Raw genomic sequence first — 17,437 nt, forward strand, 5'->3', positions numbered from 1 at the left:
CGTTGGGTGTCAACATTACCTTGGTGATCTTCAGTTTACGCAGAATGGCGTGACGCAGCAGCCTGGGATATCCAGTTCGACTACAGCCATTACCCTCTTACGAAGCTTGAATTAACGAACGCGTTGGCAGTCCTCAGCGCTAGGGCTGTCTTGCAATTTGGTGAAAGACAAATACGATTGACCGAACCTCAGTCGCCTGGTTAGGCAATTGGATGAACCAACACAAGGAGGAGCAATACGCAGCTTGAGCTATGCCAAAGCTTAGCAGACAGAGATTGTACAATGATTTGCCTTCCTGTTTGGATAGGCACAGAGAACAGTTTAACCACTTTTATTCCAGGTTATTTGTCCACGCGACCAGAGCCAGCCAAGCGAGGTTTCAAGTCTGTCAATTCCATTTGATTGGTACTGTAATATCTCACAACGACTCAGTGAACAACTGTATCGGCAGACCAGTACAATAGAGTTGTGGCGTTTGAGCAAGGCGTCAAACGGAGAAGCTCAACCTTACCAAGATGGTACTCGCATCTGAGTCGTATTTTTGGCAGCGATGAACCCATGGACGGCGTTTGTTCATCAGTCAGACGTGCGTCTTTGATGCTCTATTGCACGGCACGTTGACCACCATGATGCAGTCATGGTTGGTGATGTGATGGCCCTGTGCTTCAGGCGGTCTGTTCAGCATTGTATCAAATGGGATAGTGAAGCTTGGCTGGTCAAATGTGGTGTAACACTTATGACAGCCATCATGATGTGCCTCTTCCCGACAACCATGCTTGACTCGCACTTCTGCAACTTCGAATCACGCGTACGTGGCCAATGTTGCACACAGTTGACAAGCTGCATCTCGATCATGCTGGGCACAGAATAATCATTTGTACGGCGCAGGCTTACATTTATTCATCCCACAGTTTTGAGCCATATTGAGCCATGAACATCTGCTAAGCTTCTTTCCCAGGTCATTTCTCGTCCTAGCGCAGCTTATTGGGCTGATGACAAACAAGGCATGGCTTGGTCCATTTGCAATTCGAGGCCCTTGGTGCGCCGGACTGGGCTCGGCCATCGGTGCTTGCCTCGACAGCCTCCAGCCAAAACGGGCTGAGCAGGAATTCTGCTTTTCCGCCAGCTTCATGCTTGGAGAATAAAGCTGGAAAAACCTGTGTGGTGGATCAAGGAGATCTCGGATTTAACTGCCTGCTCCCCGTTGGTCCCAGCAGATCTAGTAGTGGCTCACGTCGCAACCACTCAACGCGTGCTCAATTGTCCAGTGAGACAGGGATTCTCGCCTCCTCAGTTTTCTGACCCGCCCTATCAGTGCTCTGGTCTTTTTTTGCAATGGCACTGGATTCGTGGACCCTGAATTCTGGCGTCATGGTCTCCACGCAGATCCGTCAATCCGTCAATCCGTCAGCACAGTGCCTCACTGCTAAGCATCGACTGGTTGAACATGACGATCGGAGCAACAGAGTCAAGTCCCATAATACTTTTACACTGGGCCTGGTCAGGGCACTGGCGCTTCAGTTTTTACTCGGAAATTGCCAACCCAACCCGTTACGATTCCGCGGGGCAATGGCGTTGTATCGCCTAATGAATTCCGGCAGGAGTCCACGAGATAGAAGTACTGGGCGCGACGATTGATGCGGCATGGCACATCGCGGTGGGAGGAGGGACAGGCTGGCAGCTTAATGTCACCGAAGCTTCTCCAACAGATGTTGGAGGATTCTCACCAATCCTACCCGTCCACCGTAAGGGCCTATGGTATCGGCCAATGGTATCGGCCACTGGTATCCCTTGATGCACTCGAGTGTTTAAATCTCTTCTACGGAGTGCTTTGGAAGAACCTGCGGTATTATGCGTCTCCATCGCGGCGCAATACAATGAGAGTCTCAGCCAGGACCAGACATGACGAGTTCTGCGCCATGGAAAATTTCATGACTTCAGCTCCCCTGTTCCGCATTTGTTGAGCCCAGACCCTTCATCTCACAACAGACGATTTCTCCGCATGTCAGGGGTGAACAAGCGAATCAAACGCTTGGAATTTACCGTTGGCCAGATCCATCATCTCCCTCGGATGAGACACGCGAAACGCCACAGGCCAGCCAGTTGCTCCAGAGTTGCACTCTCTGTTCTTGGGGTTGCATGGGAATCTCCAAAACTTGGCATCACTCACCGACGGGCATGAGAGCAATCATTCTCTGGGTCCGGTGCGTGGCACACTGGGCCCGTGAGTAATGACGACAACAAGGCCCCGAGATCAATGCGTTCGCAGGGACGCTGATGCCCACAATCAACGCCCATTAATACGTGAGCGTCACTCACGATGGGCAACGATAATCATGGATAATCATGGAATCAATGTGCTCCCTGCGCCAGTAGCACAAGGCCACATAATAATTCACCTCCAATCACGGAGATCATCCAATCAATTACCGTCTCGGGTATCATTCTTTGTGGTATGCGCGACGAGCACAGGGCAAAATTGACACTCATTGTTGGTGGCATGGCTCACGCGACAGCTTGCCGCAAACAGCCATCAATGAGGGAAGACAACCTCTGTTGCCAGAAAGGAAGTTGCATTAGAGCATTGACAGCATTCCATGCAAGGTGTGCGTGGGGTAAGGGAGCAGCGGCATTATTGGCGACTCAGGGTCACGGAACGATGACCTGGAATTCCCATGATGGCTTGCTCTGCAGCATGGGGGTGGAATGGATGCTGGCCGTTCGGGGTAGGTGAGAAAGTATCGGTTTCGTGTTTCTTCACAAACAAACCACAGTCGAATTGAGACACCAGACTGACCGTTTTCCCCCCTTGTTTCAATGGCAAGGGCACCATGACTCCGAATTGGTATCGAAAAGACAAATTCTAAAACTTTCAGCTCTATGCAGAATTGCAACAGCTACCCAGTGACAAAATCTCTCTCACGCGACGACTTTCCAATTTGCTCACCGAGCAACACAGCAATCCCTGCAATCAAACCATGACCACAAATCCATTCACAACAAAAAAGGAGAACTACCGCCCCTCTCAAAGTTAAGCCTTTCTGGTCACCGAAGTAGTCTTTTTTTTTTTTTTTTTTTTGCGGCCACCTTCACGGTGAGTTCAGTTTCTTCCATAAGCATTTGCCCCTCAGGCTGGCACAACCCAAAAAGGGCAAACAGGCATGGGTAGGAGAGGCTTGTGCGATTCACGCGACCCAAAAGCGGACGTGGAGATCACACTCGATACTTTCCCTTGTCCGGGCCATCGCTTCCTGACGCCCAACTTCAGACGATTTGATGCCTCGACGTTCTTGTTTCGAGCTGAAGTCTTGAGCATCTATGGACAGCTCTTCGTGCCGGAACCCGTAGCGCTTTTGCCCGGCGGCTCTCTGTTCTGCGTGCATGGATTAATGTCGGGGAGTGGTGTCATCAGCTGGCGATCCATGTTATGCTCACTTTCCTCCCGATCAATCTTTTTTCGGCAGCGAGACAATTATAGAGTGCCAAGAAGTTCGTGGAGATGGGTTGTGGCATACCCGCGGCAATGCGTCAACTCGCAGGACAGGAGCAAGTGGGAAAGCCACGTATTGTCCGGATAGCGAAGTCGAGCAACCCAAGGCTACTTCAACATCATCATGCATGTAAGATATTGATGCATGATTTGTATCAAGTGGTTGGCAATTCCGACCCCAAGTGCCGGCATGATGGCTCATTGGCACAAAATTGTGAAGCTGTCACATGGATTTGGACTTTCAATGTGCTGCTTTATACGACAACATCATGTTGACGATGCATTATACTCTCAAATTGACGTAAGTATTGAAGTCACTTACTTGAGATATGTGGTATGAAACTTGTCCGACATAATCCCTGAGTCTCAACAAGGGTAGCAATTTCCAAGCCTGCTCAACAAGTCACATACTTCATTGACGGAAAGGTTTGGCTAACAGCATCGGAAAGCGTCGCATTTCTATAACCTCCGAGCTATTTATATCACCGGATTACCAATTCTTGGCCCCCATCTGCATTTCGAATGATCGTCATGTGGCCAAAGCGTTCTTGCCATCGAATTGACCTGAGACTTCAAATCACAAGGTCCAGATCTGACAGTGCATTCGTAGCGAGTCGTTACAGTTATCCTGCTTTGGTGTAGGTTCAAATACGTGTTGAATGCTCCCAGGTGCTACCCAAGCAGTTTCTACTGACTGGACCGTTTCTCAAGCTTATAGAAATGATGAAATGGTGTACCTCGAAGTGTTTTCTCTGCCGATGATACGTCTTATTTCTAGCAAGATGGCATTGAATGAAGATCTTGCAGGGCAGGTGAATCGACGGCGCCAACTGGCTGCTCGCTCATCTTGGATCAGAGAAAAACGGATATAGTGCCACATGGCCTAGCTTGCAGAGTGGACTTGCACTTGATCTCGTGAGTCGGGAGATGGAGTTCCTGTCTCTCAACTGTACATTTGAGGATACACAGCATGACCAGTTTGCGCCGCTTCCCGAAAATGACGTCTATACATGTCCTGATTCCCCGAAGTTTGCAGTTTGACCTTGCAATGAATGCTGGATATCTGAGTTTATATCGCCCGACGAGTTGGTGTAGCAATTTACAAGACGGTTGGGACTACATACATACAGGGCCGTGTTGATGGTTGGGAATGTTCAGCTCTGTTGGCCCCATGCGTCGAAGTGAGGCAGAGGAAGGCACATTGTACCAATATAATTCGTCGTTCAGATTGAAGCGGAAGAAACAGGAAGAATGATATCACGAAAGCTAAACGCTCTTTGACACTTCTCTCATCCCGTGCAGGACTTGCTGTCGCTGGTTATGGGCTTCTACGTCATTGCCATACCCGAATTTGCTGTCGTGGAACCAAGAGCGCTGAGGACATGCACATTACAATGCTGTCATTGTAGTTGGGAGGGAGGCAATGTAGCGGGATGTTTGGCTGTTTGAGAATTGGCGTGCTAAGGCTTTAAATTGGTCGAGTTCTCAAAATGTTGGTGAGAAGATGGATAACTTCTAGGGTAGCTGTGACCGAGGAGGACGATGATGACGATTCTGGCAGTTACTCCATACAACTTTGACCGTTAGACATTGTGAATCGACTACGATGTGATCTGGTTTGAGGCTTTCTAGAGATGGCAATGGAAGCGGTAGGCAACGTCCCATACTGCATGGATGTGTCTGAAAGGTAATTGTTTTGTGGTGATAGTCTCGCATAGCCACCATACTTGCCAGCATATATGTCTCCCCAACTGAGTTGAACGCCAAAAGTGACTTTCATTATCGAGGTGAAATGAAGATGCAACTCGAGGAAGGTAATATTCTGTTTTGCGGGCTGATTTTACCCTGCCAAGGGGTGATTTATACCAAGACCAAAGAGAATATATAGTTCCAAGCATGAGGACATGGGCAACTTGCTTCTCGGGGAACGGATGAAGCACCTTATTTCTTTGCACTCTCGAGAAGCCTTTTGGCAACTAATATAAGCCTCGCCACGGTCATGGAAGTTGTCACGACTCGTCTGACGTGGTTGAGAGCAAAAGCAGTGGCCAGTGCCGTATAACGTGGCTTCTAATTTGCAACGAGTTGTACAAATTAGCGAAAAGAATCGACTACAACGTTAGCCCAAGAATGTGATCATAAGGTTAACTTACTACTAGTGTGGACCAATTACAGAAGCCCGGCGAATCCATCATTCCACCCTGCCTTATAATCACTTCAACTCTCCTTTTGTTGATTGACTCTTTATCAGAAACTGGCTCCCATTCGAAGTTTCTCAGAGCAAGCAAATCGTTGTCCCTGGCGTGTTTGGAATGACCCTGACTATCGCCTCTATCGGAGTTTGACCGACTCACCGAAGGTTCATCCACTGTGTTGATGACTTTGCGCCGTTACTTGAGCTCAAACCCATTTCAGGGGTTGTAACAGAGACGACACTTTTTTGTCAAAGCAATCTGAGCTGGAGGGACAGTGGCGGGTGTAAGCACATCGGGCAGAGGATTCGCTAGCAAGTATACATGAACAAAGGCAAATACATTTACGAATATACTTACCAGGGCCGCATTTAGGCAGGTACAGTGCGTCGAGTCGGATGTTGTGTTCCTTTATGAGCCAGTTTATCTCCTTTTTTGTAACAGTCTCAGATCTGATGCGAATTTGCAAGTGCTGCTTGGGTGACTGTAGGGTTGCTGCTGCAGTCACACAATGGCTCTCATTGCAGCCGCGATGGCATTTTTGCCGACCCTCCACTTGTTCAATCTACTTGTATTGCCATTATCTGCGTTGAAGTTAGTGTAAGGTAGTGATTGTACTCCGTACTATACAAGAAGAAATACCGAGAGCCTGCAGCACTTGACTGTGTATATGTGATGACTCGTAAAGAAGGGATGCTGATAACCTAGGGTGATAGTACATTGGAGAGTTAGTGTTCATAAAAGTTGTACGTTCTAGAAATAAAGTCCCTGTCACCAATTGATCTATGCCTCAAAGCAGATTCGAGTGAGGATGTTGCAGTGCGTTTTTATCCCAAAACATCGCACCTTGGGTACGATTTGCAGAAATAGCAAGAAGACACTATAGAGATGCTACAGCTAATGGAACAAAAACCAGTCCAACGGGGTTGGTTGGGTTGCGGCGATATGTAGCGGGCCGTATCGTGAATGGAGCTTTTGTGTGGATGAGGCCAATTAGATATGAACCAGCTAGGGAGTGTTTAGATAGCTGAGAGTTCGGATTCGGTCTCAATCATTATCCATAACATAAGTCAGCGGATTGGCTCGCGGAAGCTCTGCATGCGAGGAATCATGGGCTCACAGTCGCCATCTTGCAAAATCCGTGATATCTTTTTCGCAGACCTTCATTTGCAGTATTGAAATTTGCTTGTGGTGGCTATCCGTTCGAATTTGCTGTCGAGTCTGTGAGCCAAGCTGGAAGGAGAGTCATACAGCCGTAAAAGCGTACTGATAGCATGGGGCGGCGGTCGGAAACTTAATGTAGAAACAAGAGTCGTATTCTCTTTGAGGCAGAGATTCCACTTTTTACATTTCACGAGAGCGGTTGAATCGCAAGTTACCCCGGGGCAGTCTACTATGCGTCGAGCTACTCTAGTTGGGAAGTTCGTCCTTTTGGTGTGTGGCAGCAACAAGTTTCGATGCTGAAAAACGCCACTTTTTGGAGCCGTAGACTCTAACATTCTAGAATCTGCACATGTAGAGGCTACGTAGCTTTGTAGCCTAAGTGAACAGTGAGACAGGGACTGCAACAGCCTTTAATATGGGCGGCCAAAGGTAAATATGTGAATGATAGGGCTTCCTATTCTGCCGCAGGTGGTTGGACTGAACACACGGCCAAGTGAGCAGCTTCTAGTTGATGCCCATCACGGCACCCACGTATTGTAGACTTGACCGCTGTACTCGGCTGTGAAAATTGGAACACCCCAACGATGGAATAGAATACGAACGAATTTATTGGGCAAAAGCTATTGTAGTAACATAAGCCCAACCGCCGTAGATCCCCAACCGACAGAATTTGAAACGCCTAACCTCCTGTAACCAAACGCAATCTCCCCCGTGGTTGTGAAATCAAGTTTGCTGAAGCCGCTCACTGACCGGTAATCGACTGGTAGTGTCGTAGACGTACTGGTTCAGCATGGTTTGCGAGGACGACGGCAGGTGTTGCAGCACGTCATTTAGCGTCGGTGTGCCACTTTACTCTCTGTAAGCAATAAATCGTTTTGGTCAAATACAAATGTGTTAATGTACCCTGTCTGGTTGGATTTCGCTCTCGTTGCATTTCCCTGTGTTGCAATCTGGGGAGGAGTTGTCATGCTGCCGACTTTGACAGCCAACGAGGTAACAGACTGGTGAGACATGGCGAGCGTATAGCGCCGACTGTAGTGTGAATCTGGTGTAAGTGACTTGTGCAACGATGAAGGAATAGTTCTCTCACAGGATAATTGTAGAATCAACAAGAGCTCTGGCAACGGGCCCCGTTGGTCTTATAACCTTTGCCATCATTCGGACACTTTCTTGACAACTGCGATGCAAAGAAACTGTTTTGCAGAGGTTTGTGCTTTTCTTTTTTTTCGTGTGCCACAAAGTCGACTGATGGTACTTTCTTTTACGACGCATCACGCTGAAGGGGCAGCCAATGAGACCGGGTGCCATGCCGAACGAGAAGAAAGTTGGCAACGGCTCTCGCGTCTTTGGTGTGGTTGTGTAGGCGCCACGCACCAAGGGGGTGCCATTGATGACGTTAAAATAACGGGTGAGGCTTCAGCAGTGGCTATTTGGGGTGAGAGGTGATTAGATGCCGCCATGTTAGAACCGGGCTGGATGTTGTAGAAACATGTCAACACCAGGAATCGGACCATTTTGGAATGGCGATGAAGTGGAATTACATTTTACGTGCAAAGGGCGCAAACAGTACCACATGATTCGACGGTTGTGCTGGGGTGTACATCGACATTAGGAGGCCGCTCTGACCTCGGCCTCATGTGTACGTCAGATACTCTGCAGCCATAAATACAATTCGCTCACACAGCGGGACTTATTGTCGCCAAACCGGGCGAGGCAAAGGCGCGATGAAGAGGAAACTGCAAAAAAGCATGTCGGCATCGGTAGTCGCTGTTGCTGCAGTCTACAATTGGTTATGACGATCCCTGGCACAGTTTGCCACTCTTGGGGCGGAACGAAGGACCACGAATTATTCATATCGAACTGCCGTCCCCTAGCAGAGGATTTAGACAGACCCCTAGTATCTATGCCGCTCTTGCGGGCACAATAAGCAGAAACCAGGCGAATGGATGGAGAGGGTCCGATTCGGTATGTTACTAATATGCGCGAGCTCACTGGGTGCAATAACCCGAGGTAAAAAGGAACCAACTCAGAGTGCAACAGAAATAAAACACAGAAATTGACATCGTGCTAGCTCCATCTATGTGCGGATGAGGAGGTTCACGCCACTTGCTCACCACGGTTGCAGAGGGAATGTGTATTCCTTGTCTCACCGCTTCTGTCCTTCACTGAGTACACCCACTCAAAGCGCAGCCTATGAACCACGCCGCGGAAATGTACGGCATTGTACTCCATATGCTCAGACGAGTGCCATGTGTACGTATCATATCTCGCTTTGGGTCGGTCGAACTGGAGCATAAGGAAAAGCCCAGATATCATCACCCAACCAACACTGTTGACCATGCTTGTGGCGGCTTGACTTGTGTCACCAACTGACCTCTTTCGTCCCTGCTCCGTACTGAGCTGCTGATGGTGGTAGGCATGATAGAGCCTGGCAGGACAGTCGAAAGCCTCTGACTGATATCCCGCTATTTTTACCTTACCGGATGAACAGACAAAATCTCGCTTCGTTGATCTATGCCCAACCGAACAGAATTTTGCAGTATTTTTTGGCGCGAACGGCGAATCAGAACGCCTACAAGTTGTGGCTTGAGTAGGGCTCATTTCCCGCCCTTTCGCGAGCATTTCCCATGGAATGGCTTGGAGAGTCGGTAATTCATCAACAATCGGTCTTTCTTTGATTTCGCACATTGATCTTATGCAGCTCGCGAAAATGGAAGCGTCGTTCGAACTGGCTGTGGCCAACAAGAACAGAGGTTTTTGCTCCCCGCTGACTGAAGTCCCTCAAGGTTCTTGAACCTCGTAATGGAACAAATTGGCAGCTTACCAAGCAAAGGAAAAAAAGGAAAAGAAAGAAAGGTAAGCGTCCGCCAAGGAGCACATGCAAACGCACTCAATTTGTTTTTATTTCCCAGCACGCTGGATACTTCCTATTGCAGGGCGCGGAAGCTGCTCCGTGGGTCCGAGATCACAGCCTCGCATACTGAGTAGAACTGCATTGGTGCCCTGCATAAATTTTGCTTTTGCTGGAGAAATGTCGTCACCTACCAACCGCACCGAGTTCATCATGTAGTGGCCCAGCCTGGCATGTCACTGCACGCCGTACGAGTTGACCGAAAGCATTTTATTTGCCGCGGAAGGCGGGAAAGCGAGCCCAGTGCGACCACGGTTGGGAAGAATTATTTGCATGCCTGTCGTACTGGTCCACGGGTTACGGTCCACTTCCCCAGCAGTTTGTTTGGTTTCCCTGTACGGACTGACAGCCAGATGATGTCAAGGAGAACGCCCAGACAGGCAAGAGCAAGTGTCAACGAATAGACTCAAGTGGACACGGGTACGGGACGGCCCCTGGCGCCCCACTTTTACCCACCGCTAATGGCGAACCACTAAAATAAGCGAAAAAGCCTGTGTTACTTCAACGACATCTCAGGCATGGTGCTCAAGGTACATGGCGATTTCGCAACATTGACGGTTGGGGCTGGATTTGAGATAAAGGGATGCAAGAGTGCCGGGATGGCTGTGCAAAGTGAGGTGGAATGTGTGTTGCTGCCTCCCATTGAACCACCAAGGTTTGTAGCATGCTGGTCTGGCCGCAGGACCCCAGGCCCATCTAGCTTTACAGCTGGCTCTGCTGTTGTGTCACGGTCGGCGAGGGGAGCATCATGGGAATGAAGCGACCCAGAGATGGGACTGACTGTCAATATTTTGGTAGCGGAGATATCGGTGCCCGCTCGGTACGTGTTCGCTGCGCCCGCGTCGGCGAGATTAGGTAGAGCTACCAACTCTCAGGTGGCCAGCCACGACGAACTCTGAGACTCCCAAGTCACAGAAGGGTGACTGACTTACCTCCCTGGAGGCTTGCTCTCCGTAGTACCTGGGTGTGGTCTTTGCCGGTTACACAACCCGCCCCGTGCTAAAAAGCCCGTCAGCATACGTAGCATTGAAAAAAACATAGCAAGTCGGGATCTTCCGGTGCTCATCCGGCCCGTTGGCTTTGCAAAAGCAAATCGGAGTAAGATTAAGCCAACAGACCTGATCAGAATACAGGTACTTTGGTCAGCCACGTCCTATTCTGACGTCGAAATGATCCGGGAATTTTCAACTGCGTTTTGTTTAGGAAGCGAACTGCCTGCCGCTGAGCTCAATTGAAGTTTCCGGTGCTGCGGTGCGGAAAAGTACGGCCAAGTCCTCAGAAACGCCTTTTGTACACTTCACTGGAAGTTCTCAATGTGAAACCTGAGGTGCGGTCGTCGGGGGTAATGCAAGCATCTTATGGTAGCAGGCATCCAAGATGTCAACAGTAGTGTCTGCCCTGCTGGCACCTGAAGCGTGGACCAGTCGATGCAGATTGCACTCACAACCGAAAATTTGGGGTTCGGATGAGACTTCCTCTTTCAGCTGCCAACAAAGCATGCCGTTGGACCATGAGTTCGACATTGGCGCTTTGTAAGCTATGCACAAAGCCCAGAATGACATCCCGACTTGTCGCTCGTATTTGCGATGAGGCCACGCCAAGTTCTCTACGTCCGCCAAAGCACCACCAGTGCCCAAGGCGAACTGTGGTTTTCTGTAATTGCTTCAGGCTTCTATGAGACCCGAATCTCGCCCTGCGGTGCTGTCGTCGGCTACGGCGGTGCTGCTTTTCATCAGTGCCTGACAGATGAACCTTGCACTATAATTACCAAGTTGCACATATGGTCATTCTTCGAAGGATGGACTATGATACGGTCGGAAAGGAGGGAAAGATTATTACTGCATACGCCAACTCAAATCAACTGGGAAGTTTATGCATTGGTTGCCTCGTGCGGGCGGCTAAGCCATATCACGTAGACATTATTAGCTAAAACTTTCTAGGAAGTGGCTATGGATAACGAGGCAAAACTCATCGACTGGTTGCAATGTCTCCACGGAGGGTTGGCCGTGGGCTCTAAGACAGTGAGCGTTGTGTTGTTCTGATGCTTGAGTCAGGCGGCGTTGGCATGCAGGGGCAAAACCGACGACCGCAGACGGGTTACCTGACTTGGGTTGATCACGCAGCGGGAAAAATAAGAAAATGAGATAAAATGAAATAAAAAATAAAATAAATACATGCATGGCGCCCCATTCCATATCAATTGGACCAGAAGTAGCTGAGTTGAGTTGATCAATACATCAGCACAGGGCTCCATGGCGCTGTAAATAACTGGCTGATAACACCCGTTGCACAGGTGTCATGCTCAGCCATGCAACATTCCGCACCTTGCTTAAACAGACATTCAACGTGAACCAGTCCCCAAACTGCCAATACTGTTCGTACAATCATACACGCAGCCATCGTCAGCTACCCCGACATCCCCATTGAGGATGTCGTAGCCAAACTTGTTCGTTCTAACCGTATTTCTTCAAAATTGTTTCTGATATTGATACTCTTGAAGGTCGAGTCTCGTTGAGGTACTCATTTAGCATTGTGTTGCTGCGTTTCTTCACCCTTCCACTATTTGCTTGACTACTATGAATGGGGATGTTAGAAGACTCTCAGGACTGTGAATTGGACTTCACCTGAAGGCTGATGAAGATGAACCTTTCTGTATATGCCTGCTCCTGATCAGTAGATTTTGATGACCCCTGGTTAGCTTGATTGCTGGTAGAGGTGCCTTCTGACCCACCAGCGGCCATGGGCTTTGACTGCTTCCCCATATTGACTGGGGTCAACCAGCAGCTTTGTTTGTGGATGTGTAGGTTGGAAGGACTCCGCAAAAAAGTATTTGAAGAAACATAGGTGTTGAGGGATACTTGGGAGTGCTTTGCAGACCACACTCTGAGTGAACTGGAAATTTCACCGTATTTATATTTCCAGGGGATTGTTCGCTCCTTGTTGCTACGATGTCTATTGTGCGACCGATCTGTGTTACGGCAGCCCATCTTGCCTTGGGCCGTTGGACCGGAGCATAGTTCACTCCCAATCACCTCTGTCCTTGCATTTTGGCATAGCCCGCTTGGGGAGTGTTTCTCATGGCCACTACGGAGTAGACAGGGCATCAGATAAAATGGTGAGCCCATGGGTTTGCGAGGCTGGCACAAAGCATGTGGATTAAAAAGGTTGACCGCCTACATCAGTGACATACAATACAACCGCTGAAATTTCGTAAATGCACTACTGAGCAGGGGGGCTTTTGACCAATTGGCTCTTCCATCAGAAATCCTGTGATGAAGAATGGAGCCTAAGAATACATCAAGAAATCGCAGATTATAGGGCAAAAGAAGGTACTGATTGGTGGCGTGAATCCCCGGCCTATTCCTTTGTGTGCTGCCCTAACAGCTGAGCTGCTGTTAGGGAAAGACCTCACATTAGGGAAGACCTCGCAGCACTACGCTTCCTTGTCAGGTATTAAGCTAGCAATCTTACAGGGGTTAGATTGTACAGTCACAACTGAGATAGCCAAGCCAATCGGAAGGTCAAACCCTTGTTTCTTGACCGCGTATTTTCCAACCAAAAGCCCTCTCTCCCACACACATGGGCAATGCTAGTAGGGTGTCTGGTCGTGATGAGAGAGTTCGACAGGCTGATAGCATTCCATGCCATGCCTCACTCGGCCTGGCCGAATTCTGCTCACAGGTGAAGGTTGCTGTCTCTACTGTCAGAACTGGTGTGTCGAAGGGAACTGGACGGGACTGGACGGGGCTCGCAAGCCCGGCGCTTAGATGCACGGGTCGGCGCCAATGATCTCGCACACATCGGGGGCTACTGAAGCAGGGAACAACCTGGCTGGTTCATGGTGGTCGTGATCGGACTGAAAGCCAAGAACCAGCCACCATGCTGCCCAGCCTGGGAGAAGTAAAACTCCTGGCTGTTGCTCCAGTGTGGCTTACACTCTTGGCTGGATTGGCCGCGCGACCGTTGGGGATATGGTCACCAAATGCTCAATCCGGCCGGCCCCTGATGGAACACTGACCCACTAACTCAAATTTCTTGCAGTAGTGGAAACGGTCGCTCGGCAAATGCCGAGCGTGCCGAATTCCATTAGCGTCGCCATTTCAACAATTGCCGGACAATTTAGCGGTTAGACCGTGTGACCTGCCAGGGTTGACGTTTATCAATGCCCGACCGTGCGAAAATGCCCTTGCTTGACGGAAACTAAGGTGACGGCATATTCGGGTTACATCTCTGGCAAGTTTGAGTAACCGACCTGCGCCATCTTGTCTCATGTATCTTCAGGAGGCCACCCGCCCATGTCTGCCTCTGCACTCGAATCAGTCACCCGCATCCGGAATACAACGTGTGAGATGGGGGCCATTTTTGGTTTTGTTTTTGCGTATCCATGGTATTCACCCATGTTGTTTCCTCCTCCTGGTGCAAAGTAGATGCCGAAACAGCAGGTATGTTTACAGAGATAGGTTGGGCACACATTACGAAAATAGAGCACGGTCCAGACTGTAGACTCTGGAGTCTCTCCTACGGCATGTTTGGCGTAAGGGTACCATCATCCAGTTTTGGATGACGCCGATCTGCGTCTCTTGTCTCGAAAGTACAATACACACCGGTTGAATTTCAACTTCGGTTGGGCGCCGACGCAATGCCTGCCGAAAATCAGCGCATATGTGCGGCTCGTTCAGGGAAGTTTGCCTAGGTTCTCTGCTGGGCTTACTGGCAGATCCATGCCCGGTTGATCAAAGATGCATGCGGGAGGCCCGGTGTACAAGGGTAAATGCAGGAAACTGCCATCACCTGATGGGCCATTAAAAGAAGTTGCGACAATTTCTGGTCACAGAGTTGGACACTTTCAGTTGTGGATGGCCAGACTGGGTGTGCTGGGAATTGAGGTGACGAATAGGAGACATTAGGTTGTAGAGCCACCTTTGCAAACACTCTCAGAACGGTCTCTTCCGGTGGACGGCAGTAGGTGGCTGTTTCATCAAGACTTTCTACACCTACGGCGACCTGACCCCCCGTGAACCGGGATTCTTCCTGGTGAGGGCATTTCGACATTGTACTGTAGCCTGCTACAATGCCGGACAGGGAGTGCGATGGAAGTTGCCCTCCAATACACGCCAGGGATGAGGCCAGGGGAAATACGATATACCCGATGCACATGGACTTACATACACGTCGTACGCGTCCCTGAGAGGAGAAGAAGCTCTCCACACGCACATCGCATCACTGGACATGTCTTTTCTGTCTGTCAGCAGTGCGTGTGGAAATTGGAAGGAAGGGGCTACCTGTCATCCGTTATCCAGGAAGGTACGGGCAGTTTGCTGGTTGGTGTGGACGGGACAGGACCCACCCCCACGGCTTTTCTCCACTCTTGCCGTCGGTACCGATGTCCTTAATTTGAGCTAATTATCACCTCTTGGATGGGGAATGAAGTATGGGGCCGCTGGAAGTTCCTTGGAAGGGCGGGTAGCAGGTGTTGGTTGGTAGCAAGGGGTCGTAGGAGAGATAGTAGGAAGTTTGGTTCCTAGACAGCGTTTGCGCAATTGGCTCTGTACCGTCAAGAGACTTGATATGTTCACCGTCAAGACTTGCAAAAAAACGATTACGAGCGTCCGAAGCAGAAAATGGTAGCAAAGGCGGTCTAATGGCGAATTGGTCGGAGATCAGTGTCTCATCCTGCTTGGACAAGCCCGGCCCTTTGGAGTACATACATAGGCGCTCCGTACAGAGCACACAGGAAGGCCTGGTCCCTGTCCTCGCTGGGGTACGGTTAATCAATGCCACGTGGGTTGCTGTCTAGTCAGTGCCCTGCAGCAAGTGCCAGCCCTAGCCCATAGCAGGCTTGATTGAGTTTGTGTATGCTGTTACAATGGAGGCGGGCTATGCAGAAATTCGGACACTTATTGAATGGGTCAAACGTTTACTAAAATACGACATTGCAGATGGGTGTCTGGAGCATAACCATTTCCTTCTGGACGACTGTTCCCGGAAATTGACGACGCTCCATCGATCTCACCCCGTGGGGTTCGCGAATTACTGCATTTTCGACCACTGCGAACGTTGCCCGCCCAGACGGGGTTCCACCTCGGTGAACACAGGACACGTTTTGTGCAATAGTCGACTTTTTGTACTTGAGCCATTGGGACAATTGTTTGACAATGCCAACAGTAGGGCGGCAAAATGAGACCAATGTCAAATTTGAAGAACCTTGTCCGCGGGGACTGAGCTGAGCCCGGGCGTACAACGCACATGCCTACACCACGAGGTTAGTGTGTCTTGCATTATTCCCTGGTACAAATTGGCTGTGGAAACATCGCGTAAATAAGTCCGTGAGGCTTTGTTCCGATGTTGTAGAAACACACGGGCCTCATGTTTTGCGCGATTCGAAAGTGAGACATAGCAGGCTACTCGACTGCATCGACTTGCTGATACGATGACATAGGATTGTGACTTATCAAGCATGACTCTTGGAAATGCCACATACGATGACCCTACACAGTATGTGCTTACCTTTGAGCTTCTGGCATTGTCTGTTATTGAAACCAAGATGGGGCGAGTAGGGACACGCCGATCGTTCACGTCTCTATTATCGGTCGTGCTTTGTCTGCCTGCGTTGGTTGCTAGAACAGTCCTGTGGACAACCATATCTGACCGCTGTCTGGACTATTCCTGGGCAGTGACTCCATCCAATTAGCGGCACAGTGAGCACCCCTGGGTAGCCACACGATAGGCGAACTGGATCCTGGCAATCAACCGCTGAAAGACAGAGGCGCCGTCCACCACCCAACCCACTGCTCAGGCAGGTGCAAAGAGTTCCAACAGGCCCTGCCCCCCAAACGCAGCGAAAATGGCGTGCGGGGCATCGGGTTTTGTGACAGAAACAAAGACGAGCTCCCATTGGAGACACTCCGAATCCAAGTTTTGCGTTTTTGGAAGTCTAAGCTTTGGAAAACTTGGTTTCTATTAGGAGATGCTGCTTTTGTTCCCACCCGGTTGTGAAAAGATTCTCTATCTGTACCATACCCAAGCAAAAATTAATTCTCCCCAACACTTCTCCCTCACTTGTTTGACCTCATGAGCACGTCCGCAAATGGTAGTTCTGTTCGGCAGGACTCCGCTATATAACGCTCAAGCATAAACCCGTCTACAACAACCTGTGACTGCTGCTGGGCGGTGTTCGCGGATTGACTAAAGTACGACTAAGTGAGTGTCTATCCATAGGTTTGGCTTCCGTATTGATATTCATTGTGCTTACTTGGGTGGTGGTGGTGGTGGCTGCTCAGTGTTTGTAGTTGGGGATTCCACAGGACTGTGACCAGTCTCGACAGCAAGAGACGAGGAGATAGACTGAGTAGCCATTTTCTAGAGATGGGCTGGTCGGCGAAGAACTTTGCACGAGAAAGTAAAGCGCATCGGTGGAAAACGAGGTTCTCTAAGAGAGGACATGATGAAGAAACAAAATAAGAGAATCGCAAATACTGGTTTGGCGCTGGGAGGAGCAAATATATATTTTCCAGTTTACACGTTCTTTGCTCCGTACCTTCTTTGCTTGCACGGAGTGAGGGCCGACTCCATCTGCTGCAGGGCTGGCTGAGGCTGAGTCTGAAGAGTCGCTGTTGCACATAATATGAATTAGAATATCCACCCTCTTAAGTGGAGATCTTCCTTTTGGCCTAGTGGTGT

At 49.6% G+C, this 17,437-nt stretch overlaps 4 protein-coding genes across 4 annotated transcripts; 1 reads left to right on the plus strand and 3 right to left on the minus strand.

The window, feature by feature from the left end:
- Nucleotides 1–2,231: 2,231 nt before the first annotated feature.
- VFPPC_15476 (hypothetical protein) lies at nt 2,232–2,483 on the plus strand (the record flags this gene model as incomplete). The annotated part of the gene is made up of 1 exon (XM_018293229.1): nt 2,232–2,483. The coding sequence occupies one exon, from the start codon at nt 2,232–2,234 to the stop codon at nt 2,481–2,483; it is 252 nt and encodes an 83-aa protein (XP_018146261.1).
- Nucleotides 2,484–2,632: 149 nt separating this feature from the next.
- VFPPC_15477 (hypothetical protein) lies at nt 2,633–2,833 on the minus strand (the record flags this gene model as incomplete). Its single annotated transcript, XM_018293230.1, has 1 exon — nt 2,633–2,833. The coding sequence occupies one exon, from the start codon at nt 2,831–2,833 to the stop codon at nt 2,633–2,635; it is 201 nt and encodes a 66-aa protein (XP_018146262.1).
- A 6,110-nt stretch (nt 2,834–8,943) lies between these two features.
- Nucleotides 8,944–9,534, minus strand: VFPPC_02315 (hypothetical protein; the record flags this gene model as incomplete). The annotated part of the gene is made up of 1 exon (XM_018281986.2): nt 8,944–9,534. The coding sequence occupies one exon, from the start codon at nt 9,532–9,534 to the stop codon at nt 8,944–8,946; it is 591 nt and encodes a 196-aa protein (XP_018146263.2).
- Nucleotides 9,535–16,812: 7,278 nt separating this feature from the next.
- VFPPC_02316 (hypothetical protein) lies at nt 16,813–17,113 on the minus strand (the record flags this gene model as incomplete). Its single annotated transcript, XM_022428274.1, has 2 exons — nt 16,813–16,942; nt 17,034–17,113. 2 exons carry the CDS (start codon nt 17,111–17,113, stop codon nt 16,813–16,815), a joined length of 210 nt encoding a protein of 69 aa, XP_022284544.1.
- Nucleotides 17,114–17,437: the final 324 nt, after the last annotated feature.

Source organism: Pochonia chlamydosporia, chromosome 2 (genome assembly GCF_001653235.2).
Source record: "Pochonia chlamydosporia 170 chromosome 2, whole genome shotgun sequence".
NCBI lineage: Eukaryota > Fungi > Ascomycota > Sordariomycetes > Hypocreales > Clavicipitaceae > Pochonia > Pochonia chlamydosporia.